Source organism: Taudactylus pleione, unplaced genomic scaffold (assembly GCF_031769625.1).
Source record: "Taudactylus pleione unplaced genomic scaffold, aTauple2 ptg000016l, whole genome shotgun sequence".
Classification (NCBI taxonomy): Eukaryota; Metazoa; Chordata; class Amphibia; order Anura; family Myobatrachidae; genus Taudactylus; species Taudactylus pleione.
Window position 1 is genome coordinate 10,347,283 of NW_028284418.1, and position 24,320 is coordinate 10,371,602.

Consider the following 24,320-nt stretch of genomic DNA (forward strand, 5'->3'; position numbering starts at 1 on the left):
TGCTGGGAGATGTGGTTCTCCAAGTGCCCATTCCAGGGGGGGTCACACATACACACTACATACTCATCACTGCTGCAGGAGGAAGTTAAGTATTACTGACTAATTAAGCAAATTGGAAACTTCCAATTGCTTAGTCACTAGGAGGGATGCCGCCGGGGTCCCAGAGCATTTACTGACCTTTTTTCCTAAAATTGGGGATTTTAGGAGAAGTTGGTCGTGCTCAGGAGGTGCGTAAAAAAAAAACTCCCGGCCCACAAAAAGTAATAGACCCTGCTCCTAATTGAATAGCAAAAATCCAGCACCTGCAGGCAAATTCCCGCAGGTGTGGGATTTTTGCTATTCTCGCACCCAATTGAATATGCCCCTATGCCTGGGTGAGGTAATCTACCGATCTGCTCAATCCAGGAGAGAAATCACTGAATCTAACCAGTTTTGTAACCCACACGTGAGGCCATGCTGGAAATGGATCCTGCCTCTTGTGCCAAGTGACAAGATTGGCTGTGTGTGGCCAGCTTACACAAGACAAACCAATAAGAAGTGTATAAAGTTTTCAACCTCATACTGCAATAAAAATACCCCCTTGAGCGCTGTACTCCTGCAGCCCATGGAAGACCCTGGTACAGTCAGAGTGCCTCCTCAAGTCTGATGTTTTCTTCAGCTTCATCATAATTTCTAGTTGTACAGAACTTCTGTACGTCATGTAGAATGTGTAGGATGCCTTCTAATTACTTAACATATGGGCTCTGCCTGTCATCCTGTACAGCTACAACGGATACATGCTTCTCAAATTAATTGTGTTGTGTATTGAATACTGAAACTAAGAGTCACGGGCAATTTTGAAATGTTAGAGATAGACATATCGCCCATAAGTGTTTGATGAGGGTAAAGTTGGAAAAAAAAACACACAGACAGGCAGCAATTTACAGTATCTTGAACATTTTATTTAAAAAAAGAAAAATAATCAGATCTAATATTTTTTTTAACCCATTGTGTTGGCAGACTAAATAAATTTGTCAATAAATCACTTGCTTGCTTTTAGCAGGCATAAAGTAGACTTTTATTAAGTGCATCATATGCCACATAGGGCAGCCAATCGGTGAAATGTCTACTAAACCCCCCAATTGAGTGCAGGAGGTTCCCGAATAGCACACTTTGGATATTATGTTAAAGTACACATATAACTTTAGCACTCCAAGCAAATTCAATACATGATTTCAAATATTTGTCAACGCCATGTATTACACATCTTTGTGGCTTTATCATGGATAGTAAAAATATATAATATTTTATCTCAGCATGTGATAAATATGACAAACAAAACATACATTTGGTTGCTGATTTCCACCCTCCCATGTAAATGTGCATGAGTCATAAAGGTTTCATGGTCTGGCTGATCACTTACCCAGAAGAAAGACAACCCCATATTTTTGGCAATTCCCCAGCTACCAGAGCATTGGAAGTCCAGCCATCGTGCCCTAGATGGCTTCATTGGAGCTGATCTACAGCCAACAGAGAGAAGTCACCTAGAGGATGGCGGAAGCTTCTGCATATTTGCCAGGCAGTGTTGCTTATAGTGTAAGGCAAGTTTAACTTTAAACATGTTCATCATCATTATCACAGATTTCTGTAACGTCTCACCGACTGACAGTACGGAAACAAACACTGCGAATGAATAATTCTGCACATAGTATATGTATAACAATATTAAGAAAAAGAAAAAAAAAACATATAAATAAAAGCAGTCACCATTCACAGATGAAATAAATAAAAACGATATGTAAGTATCAAGTATAACAGTGGGTCTGATCTACTAACAGGGTACAAATGTGTGTGTTACCAGAAACCCGCAATATACAATCACACCATTGCTTTATTGTTTCCCCTGCACTGCTTTATTGTTTGCTATGGGCTGTTGCACTCTGGCAACATGTTATTAGTACATCACTATTGCCTTTTATTCTCTAGAATAATCATGCAGCCTACCCATAGCAGCCAAACTTATATTCCATGACTTGATGCTATAGGTTACTGAACATTTATACTATCTTAGTAAATACACCACACTGTTTTACACCGTTTTTTTGCATGCATAAAGGGTAGTTGCAGGAGCATAGCTTCATACCGGACACCCCCGAGGCAAAATAGATGGTGGTGCACCCCTACACTCCTAGGTGGCTCCAGCTTGCGCTTCCGCCGACAGCACACGAACAGAAGCACAGTTGAGGGGGCAAAGGTGGAAGTAATGTCAACGCAATGCGATCACATTACTTCTCAGTGATTGACGGTGACTCACCAATGGTATATCTGGGTAAATAAAGATTCCTTAGTGTCGCGTCCTGCGGCGATAACTAATCTTTATTTTAGGGGGACAGACCACAAATGATAATGAATAGAGCCCTAAAAGATTTATTTTAACAATTAGCGCACCACCTTACAACTACTGCTCTCTTTTCTTTCATTATATAAGACATATATACATACTTTCCATGATTCCATCCCAGTGAGGATGTCTAGTGCTCCTGTATCAGTGTCCTGCACGGACATCAGAAGCCCATCATCGAATAGTAGCCGGACTTCAGACATCAAATCCCCTAGAGAATGTTCTCCTGCTGCTCATCTGCTGCTCTGCTATGTAGAGCAGGAGTGTGTGCTCCCCCTCCAACGCCAGCCATCGGATGGGCATCGTAAAGCTGCATCCGATGGCTGGCAACCATCAAATTTTCAGTATTCGATGGAAAAAGTACTTCCATCGAATCGGAAACATCGATGGTTGTTATCCATCAGCTTCAGATGTCCATCCCTAGTGTCGAGTGTCCCGAACTCTTCACTGCATCTGAACTTGTGTATGTAAAAGGCAGGCAGCCCTGCCAGGTGACCAACAAGGGGCTGCTGAGCAGTGACTGCAACAAATCACTTATGAAATGTGGAGAGATCAGTCACTGCTGTCATTGCTTAGCAGCCCCTTGGTGGTCTGCCACTGCTCCTTCCTCCCTCCTCAGTGCCCCCCTGACAGCTGGTGCCTGTAGGTTAATGCTTCCTTTGCCTCTGGGAATTACACCACTGGGTAGAATAATTGGACAGCCATTGCTTGGCTGGAGGGTACAACACATAACTGCAACTTTAAGTCGAATAGTCAAATAAGCCAAATAATTTTTCATCATTTTGCTAGTTTTATTGTTAAGCCAAATGTTTCATAAATTTGCTAGTTTTATTGTTACAGACATATGCCTCAGGCCTACAGGTTTAAATGGATATTCAATATAACATAGGTTATTTAAAAAAACAAAGTAGATATTAAGAACATCAAGTTCTTCATGCTGTTTTTTTTAACCTATCCTCCATTTGCTTAAAAATTGAAGAAACTGAAATACTGTTGTACATAGAGCTCGATGGTTCCAAAAGCTCTATATACCTGGAAAGGTTAATATGTCAGTAAAACAGCACCTGTGTGACCAAGGCCTGCATTTAATTTCTTCTCTAGAGGTGCCCATGCACACTACAATCTGACTGCTTGGTAATGACTACTGAACAGGAGTAGTCAGTGACCAATTAGCTGTCAGTATCAAATAATATTGCACCAGACTCCACACATCTTACAATGGTTGGCTGGTTAATTTGATTTAACTTAGACCATATATATATATATATATATATATATATATATATATATATATATATATATATCTCAAACCAGTTAATAAACATTGAACAGCTAAATCATATTTTCATAATGGTGTAAAGGTGAGTGTGAACTGTAATGGCTTGATTCTTGAATGCTAGCTGTTCACCCCCCTATTGTCACATTATTGTGATAGTCTGCCCTGCATGCTTAGGGCCAGATTCGGCAAGGATTGCACGCAGGCAGCTTTGCAATTGCGATCCTTGCTATTATGCAAATGCAGCAGGAGGTGCATGACACCCCCTGCTGCATTTGTGATCCTGGCACTGCGACAGAGCTCGCAGGCTGGGATCACCATCGGTGGTCAATGGTCACGATGATGGACGGTGCAGGGTCTCCAGCCAGCTGAGTAAGCCTCAGCTTACTCAGGCTGGCCGGCTTACGAGCCCAGTACACTGCATTGATCAACGCAGATCCTGGGCTGGCCACTCCCGGAAAACAAGGCTGACAAGCCACCTTCGCCGGCCAACCCCACACCTCTCCTTAAATGCCTCTGCCTGTCAATCTGGCAGAGGCATTCAAGATTCTGCGTGCGACTACCCAGGACCCATTCTGCACACTTGCAGAATGGGTCCTGCGCACGTACAGGTTCCCGATAATCGGAATCTGCAATCAGCAGTGCACTTGCATGCACTGCTGAATCAGACCCTTAGTCACTGACTTGGATCAATAATGCAGAAAACAACTGTTCCACAGTTATTACAAATTACATTTACGGACTCAGAGAAAGGACTAGGGAGCCCATTCATGATCCTTTATGGATCTGTTACACATGTGGAAACATTTTCAGAGTTTGCTTGCGGCAACCAGCGCCATCTTTAGACCTGCGGCTGTGCATGTGTGAACCTAGGTCACGCATGAGTAGTCGGCTGGTACACCCCAGTAAGTAACGCTGCTTCTTCGGAGCAGCTGTCGTCGCACCACAGCAATACTGAATTTCTCCAGTATTTAAGTATCCACCGCCGCAACTCACGACAAGATGTATACTTCACTATCAGAGGACACCCAGCCACTGATGAATAGGCCCCTTAGAGTAAGAATCGGTTAATTACAACATAAGGCTGCATTTCCATGTTAATAGCTTTAAACGATTTTGATAATCGACTTTCTCTAATTTTCATATAAAACTCTGAGAGTGCCCATATTTTCCAAAAATTTTTATGACTGTATTGATCTTATTCAGTGACAGAATCCATCTTACTTTTACAGTGTCATTAATGTTATTCTCAAATTATTACAGATGGATAAAAATCACACATACTATATACCCACATCCTTTGATGGCACCTGGCAAGCAGAAATGCATAAATTAGTGACAAAACATAGATCATCTTTCTATATATATATATCTATATATAATTGCCTTTACTCATATATATTTCCCCACCATTTTTATTATACACTTTTAATAACAAAAATAAATTTACTTTTAATTATGAATTTACATTGATGTAAAAAGATGCCACATTTTAAAAAATAAACATTTATGGTAGTTGAAATGGGAAGGGCAGCATATATTATCTAATTTGCCTGACAAATAAAAGGTGGCTTAGATTTGTCTAGAGCAGAGAACTAGTGGGGAACCCATCTGAGAGTCAGGAACTAGTGGGGAACCCGTAATTCAATTTAACTATACATTTTGAGTACAATAGTATATTTACCTTTTCTCTGTGGTTCTGGCATTGGGTTTAAAAGGTCAATAATATTAAATGCAAAACATTCCTAGTTTGCATTTTAAATTATTGTCCTTTTAAATCCCGTTGACAGAACCACCCACAAGCAGTGACTTTGAAAAGCTGGCACTTTGTAAATGCACCCCTCAAAACTTTATCTCACTGGTACATTACAAACAGTAGTTAATGTTTTATTGTCTAACATGGTTGATCAAAGCTGATTTCTGAAAGGTTGCTATAGGTTACTACAGATTTACAGCTTACTAGTAAGTAAACTCCAAGATGTGGTGGGACTGGGATTTTTTTTTAAATAGGCACACTTGATTCTTCAAGTGAATTTCATGATTATTTTAGATCAGTTTGAGCTGTGAGAGATTCTGATAAAAGACAAAAATATTTATTTTTGAAGTTGGTGAATATATTCTATATGTATTTTCAGACGTCTGCATACAGTACAAAACACACACATGGTGCAAGTAAAAGGTAATTTAAAAAACAAAATTAGCAATTAGTAAGAAAAAATATATAAAAATATTTGGCTCTCTGGTGTAAAAATTGTGGTGTAATTTTCTGCCAACAAAACGGAACTTGAACTAACTTAACATTACTGTGCACTTTGCAGGCAAATTTTATCAAATCGGGGCAATGATGCACGGCAATTCTACATGGTGCGACTTGGGGGAAGTGCATGAAAAGTGGGGAAATTACCCTGATCCCCAAAAGGTGTCAAATAAGATTGGATAGCATTTGAGGGTCTTAAAAGGTGTCAAATACCCTTTTCAATTTTAAACAGTGGAAAAATTCTAGAAAGCAAGTGTTGTTCACCAAACTAAAGTGTCTGGATTATTTTGGAGGTATAGACAGATATCTATAATGTGGTTTTTAATTGTTTTTTTTTTAAGCGCATTTTTAAAATATTGGAGAAAAAATAAACTTGTAATGCCAATCTACAACTTCAAGAACTTCCCAGCTTAACAACACCCAAATATACATGTCCCATAAATATAATTCAACCCTTTTTTGGGTGTTTTTCTTTTTTTGCAGAAAATTAACTGAAAAATTATGTAATTATTGACCAAATTATGCTATTTAAAAACCCTTAGTGTATTATTTATCATTGAGAGGGGTGTACCAGAGGTTATACAACAAGTCACAAAATTTTTTACTTAAAATGATTTATCGCTAAATTTCACCCAGTCAGGGGCTGCAAACCAAAAGCCGTATTAGTAATTCCCAATAATGGCTGCAGTAACTTAACACGGATTTGTAATTGCATAGGAAAAATTTGCAGCTATCACTTTTTCAGCCACGTTTAGCAATTTGCAGCAAAGTCACAGATTATTGAATTCACCGCCAATACATATATTAGTTAATTTCCCACTGTAACAATAACACACTTCTTTCTATCACTTTGCTTTTTTTATTATCATTGTTTATTTTAGTATAACTTTTTTACTTTAGGATTTAGTAGATAGTAGGGCTGGCGAGGTGGAAAATATTAGAGAAAATTTTGGGGCATACCTCTGTACCATTAGTGCCCATACTACTGCATGTTCCCTGTATACAGCATTGGTGTGACTGTGTAGTCATCTACTGTCTCTCACTTGCCACTGGTAACATTTATCAAGCCCATTTCATCACAAAACTGCAATAAAGTTCATGGCAGAAAAGATCATAGCCATAATTATCCTTCGGGAGTTACGGTCATTTATACCCTTCCTCTTATTAAAGCATGTTTAGTTGCATTAGATTAGCCATCTTCAAGTTTTTACCTCAGGGCAAAAGTTACCCATGCTACCACGAATGGGCTTAGGTAGGGAGGTGGAGTGCGTTCTGTTTGCACCTTTGGTAACGTGGATATGGGCATTCTATTCTTAACTACTTAATCTCACCCCATCCCAATTCTTCAACTGGTAAACCAAACCTCACAAGGAATCCGCAAATTGCACACCCTGCTTGAGACCATTACTATGTCATAATATATAGATATGTGATTGTAAATGTGCTGAATATCTCTAATTAGGTGTATCACTACTACAAAATCTGGATTAGCATAATGTTCCCTGGTAGGGGGAAGTGTGATCAAGATCCCATCATAAATGTTTTGCACAGTAACAAAAGATCACAGACATACAAGTAATGATAATTCTTGTTTGTACTTTGTCACTAGTTTACTATATTGCGGGAAATACTGTTTCAAGTGAAACATTTATTTCACTGTTAGTTTGTTTCCTTTAGAGGAAACAAATAAAGTTATAAATAAAAATCATATTATAGTAATGGTGTGGTTCCCAATCTTCTACTATGAGCCCTCTGGGGCCCAGTATCAAAGTGCTCCAAGTCTGGGCAGGCAAAGAATGAAGGGATGGGGGGGGGGGGGGGGGCTATTGCAATTCTAACATGCTAATACCCCAACCCATCCTCTCAAAACAATACTAATACCTGTAACCTTTGGTAGATCATCAAATATATATTACATGTTTGCATAGACTTACATTTGTCAGATGCATAACCAAATTTAATGTTTTTGCCAATTACTATATAATATATTGGTTCTAAGTTATGCAGAAGTGGAAAGGGGTGTTATATCTTTTTAGACCCCATTTTTCGTTATCAGTGTGAAAACACAAAAGTTAATTTAGATTGAATACAATGTATAAATAAATGTCTTAGGCTGGGTACACATCAGACGATATATTGGACCATATATAGTTCCAATGCAGATCAGAATGATATATTGGCCAATTGCTCCGTGTGTACCCTCAGTCGCGCATTCATGTGTGTCGTCAGTGGCATAGTGCCATCTGATATCCCACATTTCAGATGGGCCGACTACGCTGGTGACGGCAGCAGGTGAATGCGGGATGGAAGGGTATATCGCGCAGTCGTACACCGGATCGTGCAGTGTGATGGCCATCCAATACATCTTTCCATTGGGCATCGGGTCGGCTGGGACACACCTGGTTCTGATGTATAACCGGCCTTAGTCAGTGACATATCTATAATGGGTGCAGGGTGTGCAGTGTATATAGGCCCATGGGTCCCTCCAGTTTAATCTGTTGGTGGCACCATCTTCCACTTACCAGCTTCTGAAAGATGGCAGTGACGTAGGTATTAGAAAAGACTCTAGCACTGTTCTAGAGCCTTTGCTATCCTTTGCGCATGCCCCATCTACCCATATATTACTCAGGAAGGGGGGTATGCACACGGACACCTCCATGTGCTAATGTATAGACTGCATAAGAACCAAATTTTATAAAGAGGTTCATTATCTTTATAGGTTGTCACCGAGGCCTCTGAGCGCTACACTTTGTCAGCCAATATGGTGCTCACTAGTTAGAGTTTTGCCCTTGAAAGTACTGCTCTAGAAACTGCATACAGAGCCCTCCTGCCATGGAAAATCACTGTTGTTTCTGCATTAGAATTGTTCATTTTGTTTGGATCAGATTAGCTAGCTTAAAACAAAAAGGCAGACAATCCTCATTTAATTAATGCACACATATATGTCTATATATATATATATATATATATATATATTATTCTTTTATGGAATTCATGCTGGAGTACAAGTGACTTAAGATGGGTGGTCTGATCTATTGACTCTCCGTCATGCCGCGCTGATGTCATGTGATTCTTGGTGAATTGGCAAGCTTGATCCATGTGGCCCCAACAATTTCCATCTCTGACATACCAATTCAAAGCCTAACTTGATGGAGAATGACAAACAACATCTGACACTAAGAACTATTAGTATACATATTAGGTAAAAAGAGGTGCATAGAAAAATATAAAAATAGGGAATGAAATAATTGTCAGACTGCAGATACAAGTTTTCAGAGTACACCTGGGGAAGAAAAGGCTAGGTATGTGGCGATAAGGTACACTTGGAGGTTATGCCAGGAGCTGTGTATACATGACAGGGTCATTATGTTCCATCTTACAATTTGGGGACATTGTTTCCATTTTTGACACTTACTGTATTTAGGTTATATCAGCCCTCACTGACTCTGAACTGTAGCATGTATGCTCCATGCATACCTTTCATTCCTATGTGAAATACTAATCAGAGGTGTAGCATAGTGCTACTCCGCCAGCCTCGGCTGCCCCTATCCCCATCATGATGTCACAGAAGTAGGGTCGGGAGCAGGGAGCAACTTAAGAGCCAGCCCAGTGGCTCTCCAGGCTGCAGGGTGACCTTGCAGGCACCCCACAAGTGGAATATAGGTGCCACAAGGGCAGCAACGGTGCTACCACCTTGGCCTTGCACTCTTGACTGGGGCACTGATCCTACATCCCTAGTTACAGCCCTTATAACAATGACAACTTAGACTGCAAACTTGCATTAAAATCAATCCTGCACTGTGCATTTTCTATATGTCTATCACTGGTCACCTCAACTACATACCCAAATATATTTAATTTCACCTTCCTTTTGTAACACTGAACAGAGATGAATTAGCTCATGGTGTTCTAGTAATACCTTACCACCACCAATTCAACCAAAGCATTAAAGGCTCTCTAACCTTAAAAAAACAAAATATTTGCTTAATTGTGTATAATAACTCCTTATATAGACACATGTTTATTGTATTGTCCCTCTGTGCAGTCTTCTTTTTCTTTACTTTACACTGTCATATTTAGGACTTCTGTGTCTGGCTATACCCACAATGATGTCATGCCTAATGTTTATCATTAGGCCACACCCCAGAATACTGTATTGTATTATAATTATCACATGTGAATAAAACGGACAGGAGGACTCAGGATATAAAGGGATTATGCAGAGAGAATAAAAGAGAGTTCAATTCTGCAAGCAGAACTGCCTTCATAAGTCTCATAATATGTATATTATCATACATTCATCTCTACATATTTCCATTAGACAAGTATAAAGGCAAGTAGTGTTAGAGTGCTTTCAGGAACATAAAGCTTTAGTAAGAAATAGCAGTATAATATAATCTTGTCCTACAAACCTGTCACTCTGATATAATAATTTCACCAACTCGCAGCCCAAACACTGTCACCACATTCTGTACCCAATGTAATACTGTATATTTATGTGCAATACCAGGGAGATACTACCATCTTGCATTAAACCACACTGAACATCCTCTCTGTTAGTTTATATGCATAATATGGCAAAATAATGCATTAAATTAAAAAAATAAAAAAGATTTGTCAGCCTAAAGCATAACATATATGCTAAATACCAGTTAAAAATTATAATACTAAAAAAAAAAAAAAAAATCACCCATATGTTTCATTGGAAACATAAAATTAACTGTTACATTAGTAATACACTTTCAACCAACATATTACATGGTGTAATTTAAATGGTTCTTTGCTGCATCAAAGCTTGCAGGCTTCATTAATGGCTGACCCTTGAAACCTGGCACACACTACTGCAATATATTTTGTACCCTGGTTTTGGCACATACAAGTTGCTCAGTGACCCTTTAGTTTGGATTTACTGTAATCTATAATGAATAAGAGATTTCTTTTGGCTTTCTTTTAATTGCTCAATATTTAACGGTCATTGTTTCTGGCTGTATCCCCGCTGTTGTTTTTGAGCTCCAGCCTACTCCAGTAGCACTGTATATCCTTGTATCAGAACCAGTATACGTTCATAGCGATCTTAGTTCAACTGTTCATACACAAGGGGTCTCAGCCAGTGTAATCCTTTGTAGAGAGCCAAATTATTCAGGCTTGTGGCAAACTTGCCGTAGCCGTCTTCAGTGCAGAGGGTAGGCCGTGATCCATCAATTGTCAGTTACTTCGGCACAGTAATACTTTCCATAGACATATTGAGGAGAATATGCCACAGCTACTGAGGAAACTGCAGCCATTCTGGGACTTCAGCTGCCATTTTCCTCTGTGAAGATGAACGTTTCCTTGGTTTAGGTGGACAATTGTATCCACCATATTTGCTGACTTTTACACCCTAAACCTTTGGAATATTTTACAAAACCGAAGCAGCAAATATGAAGATTTCAATCCACAACTGATTGTCTCCAACAAAACTTCCATTAGTCTTTTCCCTCTTCATATATATATATATATATATATATATATATATATATATATATATATATATATATATATATATATATATATGTATATATACACACACGTTTTATATATAATATATATATATTTATCTGCTTCTTGAAATTCAAAGAAACAATGGTAAAATAAAGCAAGGTCTGTCATCAAACGAAGGAAGAGAAACCGGCAATTGGGGCACGGGATGATGGGGCAAGGCTGCTGGGAGGGCGGTATATGGGGTTTGGTTGGGTTGGAATACTAGGGGGTTGTTGCGGTGTTGGAGTCCGACTGGATTTGGGCCTATACAAGCTACCTTGCTGACTGCTGTTGCTGTTGGGTATGACACAGTGTTCAGAGTCCTCGGGCTCATTATCTGTGTAATTGTAGGCATGTGCGCGAGAAATGCCTTTTTGCTGACGTCTCCATGAGTTATAATAAGTGGGGTCGCTGATGTAATGGTTTACAAAGGAATGAGTTTTCTGTTGGTTCTGATCAACTTCATATTCACTGTCACTCCCCTGCATAGAGTAAAAACAAACAATTCGTTAGCTCTATATACAGTATATCTGGGACCGTACTATAATCAAGTATATGAGTACACAGAATAGAACCAGTATTACGCCTAGGTGAAAACAAATAATTACACATATCCAATCATATCTTAGATTTTATCAAACTAGAGCAAGTACTGAAATTGTAGCCTATCAGTGCGGTAAATGGATGACTGCACATACAAAGCATTAGTGTTTATTTGCAGTCTGGATTTTTGGACATTAATGAAAATTATCTACATGATTTAGCTGGCTCATTCTGTCATATCCAGCCAATCAGCTAATGTACAGTATGATGACAAGTTGCTATGGATTATAGTTAATTTGCACTATTCGTATACTTACTACAACATGTACACAAGGCCTTACAAACACAAAAAATAAAATGACACAGGGAGCCACAATGTAATAATTACAAATGATATAAACAAATTAGGAACATGGGGTTAAAGCAACTCTATGGGGTCCATTCATTATGCTAATTATGGAGGGCTGGACAACCCCCGATAATTAGGTATCCAACTCGCTGGATACAAAGCCACCGAGCAATTCAACATTGCTCTGATGCGGAGACAGCAGATCCGAGAATCAGCTGTCTCCGTGATGTCCTTCACTGACATTTCATTTGTTTCCCACAGCAGTGAAAATTAGCACTGGCGAGTCTGACTCAGCATGTGCGACCTCCAGAGGAAGTAGCCTGATGGGGACGGAGGCAACCAAATGGCTCCCTCTTCACAACTCAGGACTCCTTCCCATAGGAAGGAGCTGCGGTCCCGGACCAAACGCCATCTGAAGACGGAGTAAGTTCCTGCAGTCAAACTCCAAAAATATATTATTTTCGGAGCTTGAGGTCCCCATACTAGTGTATGGTGAAGGCGGGCCACATCGGGGCTGAAAGGTAAGCAGGAGAGATCTGTGATAATTCCAGCGTTACCTTTATAAAGAACAGCCCTGACACTTAATTTACATAAAATTAGGTGAAAATTAAATTTTCACCTGCTTTAGTAGAAATTAAGTGATGATGTATAGACCCCTGTGTAACACTGTATAGGTTATGTAACATTATATGGGCTAGCTGCGTGTATCTATCTACATCATCATTACAGGGGCCTGGTATTCTTCATAAACACCTCATTTCATACAAAGACATACAGTACTGCCCTCTTGGGAGCGTATTATACAGATTTACAGTATACTGGCTTTGCTATAAAGCAACCCAAGACCCTCTGCTCTGTTCCCCGTTCCAGGACTTATTTGTGAATGCTACTGACCTCTGCAATCTGCACTGATTATTGCACTGCTTGCTGCTACAGATCAAGCTCTCTAGTCAGATAGGCTGCCATAGCTCCTACTAACGGGAACCTACATTCTCTTTGCAGACACTAGGGGCACTGTTCCCCATTCATGTTCAGAGGAGCAGAGAGGGGGCGTATAGAGTGTATAGACTATTATTGCTGGGCCATATGACAAACCAGGGCCGAAACTAGGATATCTGTCACCCGGTGCAAGGCAGCAATTTTGCGCCCCTCTCCCTTCCCGTACCTGGATTTTGTCCTTGCTCCTCCATAAGGCAGTGCATTACTCAGACGTCCCTGGTATAGTGACTTACATTATTCCATACACCATAATGCCCATTACACATTATGCCACACACTGTAATGCCTATTACCAAAGTGCCACTTACATATTTGCCCGACACCATTTTATGCACCACAGTAATGCTTCTAATTACTTTAAAATTACCTGCTCGTTGCCAGGGGTTACATGCTCATTGCCAGGGGGTTTCATGCTTGTTGTCAGGGGATTTATGCCCATTGCCAGGGGGTTTCATGCTCATTGCCAGGGGGTTTCATGCTCGTTGCCAGGGGGTTTCATGCTCGTTGTCAGGGGGTTTCATGCTCGTTGCCATGAGGTTCCATGCTCGTTGCCATGGGGTTCCATGCTCGTTGCCATGGGGTTCCATGCTCATTGCCATGGGGTTTCATGCTCGTTTCGAGGGGGGTTTATGCTCGTTGCCAGGGGGGTTTGAAGGGAGAAGATGCAGCTCTCAGCATCCTCTCCCTGCAGCGCCAGCGTTCCCGGCACTTCCGGGAACGCTGTGTGCATTGCGCTCTGCTAACAGACACTAGAGGTCCAGCAGGACCTCTAGCATCTGTCTCTTCCTTGGCGGCGGCCATTTTTTGATGGCCATTTTCAGCAGAGTCCATGCGGACGGCTAGTCCGCATGGAATCTGCTGAAAACGGCCATCCAGTAAGGACCTCTAGCATTAGCCTCCTCTTCGGCGGCGGACATTTTCAGATGGCAGAGTCTGCATTTTCACACCCCCCGCAATTCCCTCCCGGTGCACGTGCACCTCTAGCCCCCCCTAGTTGCGGCCCTGGACAAACACAAGCACTGCTCGGGTAGTAGCTGTTAAGCCAATGCCTATAAGTTATTGCTTCCGGGACTCTTGATTTATTTGGATCTGTTTTCATTTAGCAAATCACAGCTCACATAAAGCCAGAGAGGTATATCTGCTGCACTAGTTCTCACACTCACAGCTGCCATAGCACTGACCAACTAATTTATACCGCATTACGTAAGTCTGACAAATTCTTCTACAATATTTGCTCCTTAAACATGTGTCACAAGCAAACTACAAACAACTAGAAAAGTAATGTTTTATGTGAAGGAAACATAATTTGAGTTGTTTAGTAAATACAGTGCACTTCACAAATCTGCATAAACCTCTGTGCACAGACTGGTACTGACCAAGAACAGCTGGAATGAACAATGAAACATGGCTCTGTATTATCTAGATATGATTAAGATTAATCACGTGGGTCTGATTATGACAGAAAAAAGCGAGAGCTGTTGCAGAGCACAGACAGGTACCTGCAAAGTAATAACTTGCAGTAACAACAAGCCTTTCTGCACGGCTCTTGTTGGAAAGCCAGGGATTAAAACTATGTAAGGGATTCTGCAAGCTGTTCCCCTATTTGCGTTGGAGAAGGTGCGGTTTGTTTACCCATCCAGCTTGTAAAAAAACAGTGACGTTCCCATAGTAATGGCATTTCACTCTGGCAGAGCAGAAAGGCCTAGTAGCTCTGACAGACTGAGGACAGATGCCAAGCAGTGTCCTCGCTTAGATGAATATGCCCAGCACGTTGTATTTTACTTTTGTTCTAAGTTCCATTTTAGAAACATTTCAATCTGTCAAAGTAGACTATTATGCTTTATTATATTTGGCCTAGCTCAAAGGCTGGAGAAGTAAGATTGTAGTCAAGTAGGATAATGATGCTGTGCTGTGACCTTACTAGTGGCATCATACAGGCTGGTGAAAAGGCTAAATTAATAACATAGTAGAAAGGGCAATTCAGTAGCTCAAAGCAACCGAGTTGCTTTTAGAGGTCTAGTTTTGCTATACTAATGAAAGCTAACATATGATTGGTTGCTATGGGTTACAACAGTAGCATGCTATTTGCATGTTAGTGATATAAATGCTATAAGGCTACATAAATCATACATCCATTGGTCCCTACTGAAGAAAAGGTGCATGGACTGAGATTTCTCTCTTCTGCATATGAGTAGACATGCTGGTGAGAACCATTGGTTGCCTTAGTGTTTGTAGATTAGCTGATGATACATTATTCTGGGCCAGGAAAACACAAGTGCCAAAATTATATTTACTTTGGAATAATGTGGCACTTTTCTATTGATTTTCTTCCCTAGTAGTCTGCTACAATCACGACTGCAATTTAGATCATTCTTTTAGAAATAAGAAATGCCTAAGAAGTGAGGTTAATAAGGGGCACAGGTTTTGGGACTGGCTCATTTGGTAAGTTCCAAGCCAACCAGTCACATAACTGGTGTAATTCATGTGCGTCCCTAATTAAGAATTTGGTCACATGAGTGTATTTAGGTCACTTGTAGAACACAGAACAAGAAAACTGTAGTGACTATACCACAAGTATTGGGATTCTGGCATGTCTCTGCTGTTTAGACGAGCAGTAATAAAATTAGTGGTTGCCTCAAAGCACCACTTTTGCAGATTTTGTGGCTTCCCGGCAGATCAGACCGTGAAGAGTCTGAGCGGCAAAGGTGCACATGATTTCACAACCACCCTTCACATGCATGCCCTCTCGGTAAGAGCTGTCCTTTGCGAACGAGGGTCTTTCAAGTCTATGACCCAGAAGCCCCTCTGGCGTTCTTCTCCGCATGTGCAGAAGGACGCACGCGCTGCGGGGTGTGTTAGGAGGGACCCGATTAGAGCCCTCTCACAGCACTCTCTCAATAAAAGCCCATAGGGTTCTATAGGTTGTGGTGGTGTTACCCACCACAAGCAAGCCCTGGAGTGCATCGCAGAAGAGATGATCGGGTCCAGGAGGCTGGGTGGCGGCCACCTCTCCAGGCAGTGGGGTGCCCTAAGTTCCAGGTACAACCCTGGCCATGCATGCACATAGCACTGCCTCATATTTCTCCCCACAGAGGGGCCTTTTTGCTGGGGTTTGCAGAGGAGCTCATGCATTGTAAATAGGGCGGTACTTCATTATGTAGTGAAATATAATAATAGTTATTGCCACACACTTACCACCACTTACACCTTGTAATGTTTTAAGGTTGAAATACTCAAGGCAACAAAAGAATCTAAATCAATTCAGCCCTATGCAGCGATGAATATGACAAAAGCAGCCTATATAAAGCCTGTTTTTTCTGTTCTTTTATATCCAGCACCCAGACGAGAAGGTCACTTCCTCCAGCGCCCCAGAGAACTCTAATGCTAGCTAAAGAGGTTTTCTAGACTTGCAGGTTGTCTATAGGTTTTGTTTTTCTAATCGCACAATCCTATTCCCTAGGCAAGCTCTTTCCTTATTGTTTTTGGTATATCATAGGCCTTCTTCTGTCACACCCTGTACAATGTGCGGTTATACTGGGGAAACTCCCTATAACCTCAAAATATTGTATTTCACAGTGACAATTGTATTCATTGTGTTGTCACGGAAACCATTACTTATATCTAGAACGCTTAGTCTGGTCTCTTCACCCACGACTATTCTTCACTGAAGTATGGAGAAATTCTTCATTATACTCACCTACCTGAAATTTACTACCTAGGTATATAAACACCTAAAATTAACAATTTACTATACAAATACATATATTTATGTTATTCCAATTGATTCATACCTTATGAATGGTAATTTTTTTATTTTGTCTTGTCTTTTTTTTTTTTTTAAATAATAACATTATTATGCAAGCTAGAAGTTGTTGTGACTATAATAACAGGACGGCCCCTCTCCCATTCGTGTCCCAAGACATGTTTACTTTTGTTCATCGTTGCAGTTATCCAAGCAAAGGGGGTTACACAGGTCTATTTTGCTGCTTGTGTCCAAATAAGGAAACAATTGGTGTGGCCTATAGAATATATGTAAATGCTTATTTATAAAGCACCTACATTGTATGTTTGTCATTAACAATCAAACTCAAATCCTCTCAGCTGTTGACCCAGCCTGTGTATAGGCATTGGTAAGAGGCAACATGGATTCTGAATCAGAGCTTGTACAGTATGACTGGACTGGGGTGGACTGAACCACAAGGACAAGTGCCCCCTGGGCCACACTGCCTCCGCCTGTTGAGTACCTTCCGTGGCGGTTCAGTTATTAATGTGGTCATAGGCTGCCTATTGGCATTTCCCCAACTGCATGAAGGCAGGTGAATTGATTCTGTATTTCCTACAGGGCCATGGGAGCATTGTGGGTGCAAACTTTCTGAACCAATGATGTGTTGCCGCTGCCAATGCCCGGCCGTACCATTGCTGCTGTGTGACTGTGCCAGCTCTGCGTTGCTGACAGCCTGACAAGCAGTAGGGTCTTTGAATGTTGGTGACACATCAGCTAGAGGTCGTATCACTCAGGGTCCACCACTTCCACCCACTGATAAAATCATAAAATAGAATAAATGGTAGCCTCATTCTTCATAGGAGATTTCCGTATTCATTAATATTCAAATATGTCAATGATTTATATGACTCTAAATGGGAGTCTCTGTCAGTAGGAAACTCAAGTATAGGCAGGGCCAGTGAACGTCCACTCCTTGCTGCAACTAGGGGCAGAAAAACAAGCAGGGAATGAGGAGAAGCAAGGAAAGCAGGAGAAGAGCTCAGACCACTTAAAGAAAATAGAGATAGAAGGCAAGAGAAAGTAATTCAGAACAATAAAGGAAAAAAAAGAAATCTAGGTAAGTGTATGTTTAGTATTTTAAAATATTATTATTATTTTACTGTTAAAAAATAGTGGCAAGGAGTTCCCGTATGGCTGGACTACAGATGTGTCCTCATACATCATTACTGCAGTCGCGCCAAACAGCTCCCCTTAGCGTGCCAGGTCCCATGCTACTCTGCTAGCACTGGGTGTCTTTTTGCAACTTTTTATACCAAAAATTAAGTCTCAATCTATATACGAGGTGCTACGATGCAGCAGCCTTGGCTATTTTCCACACCAAGTTCTATTGTGCTTTGTATACAAACTCAGTCACACACAGATATACAGGGGTTTCTTATCAAATTAATCAGTGCAGTCCCCTGGTGCAGCCTAGTCCTATCGCATTGCAACAAAGGCATTTTTTACAAAAATAAATGCAAAAAAGACAACCAATGCTAATCACAATGGACCTGGTGGCTCTCTTGTGCCATGTGGCTTATTGAGACTAGATGTATGAGGACACATCTGTACTTTATGTACTAAAGCAGGGTCTGAGGGCATATAAGTGACATGTGGAAGGGTCTGATGAGATCTAAGGGGCATGTAAAGGAGTTTGATTGCACATAAGGGACATGTGGATGGCACTGATGGTATATAAGTGACGTGGAGTGGTATAATGGTATACAGGAAATGCGGATGAGTCTAATGGCATATAATGGGCTATATCCTCCTATTAAGGATGGGCCACTACATTTGGGCCAGTGCTATATGCTTTCCCCCCAGGTTAAAATTTGCCAGCCAACCCCTGTGACTAATTAGCCTACCTCAATGCCTTACCTCAATGGTTGAACATGGCGTGTGAAAAAGATCAGATGTATGAAAAGCGACAAACTAGACCAGCACACATTTTAGTGGGTGGCCCCTATTTCTACAGACGTTATCTCCCATTCTCACCCATCTACCCTATGTAGCTGGAAAGACTGCTGGATCTCCTCCTACTAACAATAATATGGCAGATTTGAACAGTCACATCTCCTTCTCAATATTATGTACTGTACATGTAACAGCACATTACTGTATATAAAGTACTCTATCACATATAGTATTAAAGCAGTGACAGTCAGGCAGCAACTTGCAGATAATTGTCCAATATTTATTGCTAGGCAAAGTGCCAGACGTCCGTAGGTCTCCTGTGACTTTCACATTCTGATCAGAACTGAACAGGTGTATATAGGATAGGGTGAAGATACAGTTAAGACTTAATTAATATTTCTGAATGAAATAGAGAACATAGCGCACATCTACACTATAGCCATCACCAACAATGTTACTACATGAGGTTACAGTAGATGTGTTACTACACATCTACTGTACCTCTGACAATGTTACCACTATCACTGCCACCACAGTTAACGTTATCACCTCCAATATCCTTCAACACCACACTGTGATACCAGGGCCGTAACTTGGGTGGTGCGACATGTGCCATGCAACAGGGCACCGCAAGGCAGGGGGCGCTGTTCAGCTACCTGTCTTCTTCAATTTTCGGTTTATAATCATTCTCACTTGTAGCTTCTTCTTTTATCTATGGCATTTCCTGGACGCCCCTATCTCCTCCTTGGCCAACTCCCCCTCTATCTGACATCTCCCTAAGCACTTTCAGCCACATTTAGAGCTGGTGAGTTATACTGCATAATTATTGTGTATCATCACTGCAACCACTGGATTCACACTGTATTTGGCAGTGAGTCCTGGATAACAATGGCACAACGAGGTTGGTAGCCCTTCATGATCGTACTGGACAAATCAGATTTATCATTCCCCTTCCTAATGAGGACATGCCCCTTTTCTGGGCATGCATCTTATATCCCTGTTTGAAAAATGAGGGGGGAGGAGGAGTGGCAGGCGCCAATGCTCTTTCTGGCCCAGGTCACCAAAAAGTCTGCTTACGGCTCTGTGTGATACCACCTTAACTATACAACGACTACCAATGATGGTTCCACTTCCACATCACTGCAACCATGTTATCATCTCCACACTGTTATACTACCCTCCACTACACTGCCACTACCGATGATGGTACCAATTTTTTACATCACTGCCACCCCAGATTATGTTATCATGTCCTCTACATTGCCACTGCAGACTGTGGTATCACTTCCATATCACTGCCACCCTAGACTATGTTATAATCTTCACAATACTGTAATCAGAGTCTATGCTACCACCTCTACTACACTTCAACCCCACACTGTGATACCACCAACACTACACTGGTACTACTGACTATGGTAACACATCTACAACATTGCCACCCTAGACTATGTTACCACCTCCAACACCACTACCGCCGATGGTACCATTTCATCACTTCCCACCCCAGAATATTATGTTATCACCTCCACAACACTACCATCAGAGACTATTCTACCATCTCCACTACACTTCAACCCCACACGGTGAAACCACCTCCACTATACTGCCGCTATCAACGATAGTACCACTTCCACATCACTGCCACCCTAGACTATGTTACCACCTCCACTACACTACCACTACCAATGATTTTACCACTTCCACAACACTGCCACCCTAGGCTATATTATCACCTGCACTACACAACCACTACCGATGTTGATACCACTTCCACAACACTGCCACTCTAGCTTATGTTACTACCTCCACTACTGACAATGGTACCACTTCCACAACACTGCCTCCCCCCCAAAAAAAAACACCTGCATCCACCCTACCAATATGGCGACAGTCATGTACAGTATATGCCCTATGTGCAACAGTAAATATACTATAGTGTAATAAACTTACTAAAGGACTGAACTGTAAAGACTATGCAGAGGGAGAATATTCATATTTTATAGAGTTGTCTGTGAAAATATTTCAGAGATGAGTCAGTGCTTTGAGTGGTTATATAAAGTATTATAAAGTATAATTGTGCACACCAATATACCGTAGCAGATGACTATATAAGCTTTGCTTCTCTCACCTGTGAATCTGATACCTCAGAGGGCTTTTCGGTCAGGCTGCCGCTCTCTGTGGGAATTAGGTCATTATATTTAGCTACGTCCTCGTCTGAATAATGAAGACTACCAGGACTAGGACGCGGGGGAGACCTGAAAAGAGAACACACATTTGCCCTAGCAGATTAATTTAGATTTTTGGATCAGCTCCACAGAAAACACACAATTGGATAACAAAACAGTGTCTTTCCACAAGTAAACTTGCAATAATCACAAACATATATGTTCCTATTCCATATATAGTGTATAGTCTGTACTCTTGTCATTCACTGGATATACAGAGGCGCTGAAATCAAGTTAGTGCAAAAAATTTTGGGCAAAAATAATTATTATTACAAGTTATAATGTACTATGGGTCTGATTCACTATGGTACACAATATTGCGTACGCACACAGTTCAACTGCGGTAGTATGCTAATCCATAGCGATCGCAATGCAAACTCAGCACTACACAAGGACGCCCACTTTACATTGCACAAATCCGTAATACTTAGCAGAATAGCGAAACCATCGGTACAATCGAGTACCATCGCAGCCTCACGCACACTTGCACAAGCCCTAACCTTACTGAAATAGCTAACAACCACGCAGTATACAACAATTGGTAGATTGCGTGCGTATTAGCAACTACGTTCCTTGCTGAATCAGGCCCTATATATATATTTATGAAAATAAAGTTCAGCTAAATTTAGTACAAATATGTATGCCATAGGAAAGGTCACCTAGTAAGAATCAAAAACACACACATACTGTATACAAGTGCCATGTATTACATTTATTGTCCTGCTGGATACAGACTATTATCATCAGCCAATTCAGACAGAAGAGAACCTCCCCCTGCATTGGGATTATTGACAGGGAGCTATTAATATTTTAAGATATTAGTAGGTCTTTGAAATCAGACTATTTGTATTTTAGCTTAAAAAGTGGCACTTAAAGTAGACTACCAGCAGCAAATATCTATGTATTAGTATAAAACTAAACCTACTCACACACCTACATATACAATAATTTACCTGTGGGCAAAGTAACCGTTATCCAGTCCATTGGCCACACACGTAACAACTACATTTATTGAGTTGATGGTCTGTGAGCAATCTTGCTGTACATCTTTATTTCATATCATTATTACATACATGTATAAAGGATGATATACTTTCACAAACTGATGTAATTGGTTCACTGACAATGACAGAAATCTGGACAGCAATATGATCACTTTATAAACAATATTAATGATCATATGTGGTCATAAATAATAGTTTGCTTCCCATACACTAATTATATACTGGTAATTATATAGGAAATGAACAGTTGGATGCCCTAAGTGCAATAAAATCAACAATGTGTGTATCCAAGTGTTTCTTAAATTCTGAAAGAATATTTACTCAGACACATCAGTTCCTGCTAAAGGGAAGATTACAATTTAATTAACCACATGAACACGGGGACAACACGCAAGTTTCACGCAGACAGCACTTTAATTTGGAATAAGATCATCAAACCAAATGCTGTAATGTAACACTCCGGGAGACCATTCTCATGTTTAGCAGTGTCTATGAGGGAACAAATAAATACTTTATGCCTATTTGGTTTACATTTATTATTTTTGTTTACCCCGCTACTAATGTTTTTGAAGATTTGGACAAAGTGACAGGTGACTGTGAGGGGGCACAATTACTAATCTAGTGTGTATGCATTCAATGTGTATTATTATATACTGTACAAATATAGCTCTGATGACAATGCTGACCACCGTACTACCATGACACACTATATTTGTGATAATGACACTACAGGTGTTTGGTTATAACTTTAAATACAATACCATACCAATATTTTGTACTTTGGGAAAATCTTGTGATTGACCTGTATTTACATAATTTCATATAACTAGTAATTAAGGTTAATTCAATCAGATTGTGAATAGGAAATATCAGATAAATGTCTGATAACGACAAACATCTCATTCCTGGCATTCAGTGGACGTATTTGCACACATCCTACATGCTGTTTTATAATGGATCAATCTGTAGTTTATGACCAGCCTTCCTTCAGATTTACACACTTGCACAACTGAACATGGTACATAATAATTTTACACTGAAAACCTGGAAGAAAGGCAGGACAAACATAGTCCAATGAAATAACTGTTTGCTTTTAACTTAATGAAATAAATATTCTCTTGCACTATTTGTTCTCCAAATATGCAATCTTTTATAATTCCCTCACTTGTTTCTTTTTTGACACAGACAAATAAAAGGAAAATACAAAACCAAATTATTTAGTAATCCCGTCAAGCAAACCACCTCCAAGTATATACAGTGATTCTAGTGCAAGTACCATTTGCTAAAAATTGCTCTAGAGACTTTTTCAAGTACTTGCCAATGCCAGCCTGTAACACTCTACAAGGCATCTCCTTGTACGCTCCCTATTTCCCTTTATAAGAGCTGTAATGTTCCTAACAGAGCGGCCTTTGTGCTTCCGCCAGCAGGAGGACCGAACGGAACACTGCTAGAACGAGATGAGACTATCAACAAGGGAAGACAACTCTGATGCATGACGCGCCCTGTTCCAGCCATTCAGCTGTAAAGTGGAAGCTCTCAGCACTGAAACTCATTCTCTACAGTAATCAAACCCTTTCTGTGTATAAATGAGTTTCATTTGCTTCTAGACTAGCAGTTTTCTCATGCAACTATTTATTGAGTGAAAGCATTTACTAGGTATGTTCTTTTTAAATGAAATACATCGAATGTTGTACTAATACACTTTCCCCCCACTACTGTAATGTGAGACCATCTGCAGATCCTGCCTTATACGTTTCTGTCTACGCTCACAAATTGTGTTCATAGTTGTGGCCAAATTATTGTCACCATCTTTTAGCCTGCTAAAATATGACATGGCTACTAATTCATTGTAGGACCCTTAGCTAATCCAGCACAGAATCCTCTCACCTTGTGTATATACCATTCTTCCTGCAGAAAGAATTCTTTACGGAGAGTCGGCGGTTGTTCAGTTCTAGAGCAGGGAACCGGCTCTCATCGAGACTGACCATCTCTCCGTGGCAGAGGGTGCTGTTTTTAGGATTACAGCCTGTGTGGACAAAGACTTGTTGAGGACAGACAAATCAACATCATAAGATATCTCATGGCTA

The 24,320-nt window shown here is 40.5% G+C and overlaps 1 protein-coding gene across 2 annotated transcripts in view; it reads right to left on the bottom strand.

Annotated features, from left to right (window-relative positions):
• SDK2 (sidekick cell adhesion molecule 2) overlaps positions 1-24,320 on the bottom strand; it is a 764,937-nt gene that overhangs the window by 93,538 nt on the left and 647,079 nt on the right. Inside the window, exons 43-45 of one of the 2 annotated variants that reach the window (XM_088474538.1) lie at positions 24,121-24,259; positions 21,133-21,259; positions 11,441-11,915 (exon numbers count right to left, since the gene is read on the bottom strand). In XM_088474538.1, the coding sequence (XP_088330664.1) occupies positions 11,562-11,915; positions 21,133-21,259; positions 24,121-24,259 (620 nt within the window). In that variant the 3' untranslated portion in view covers positions 11,441-11,561. Of the gene's footprint in view, positions 1-11,440; positions 11,916-21,132; positions 21,260-24,120; positions 24,260-24,320 lie in introns of those variants that run through there. The other variant, XM_088474541.1, reaches the window with a different exon arrangement.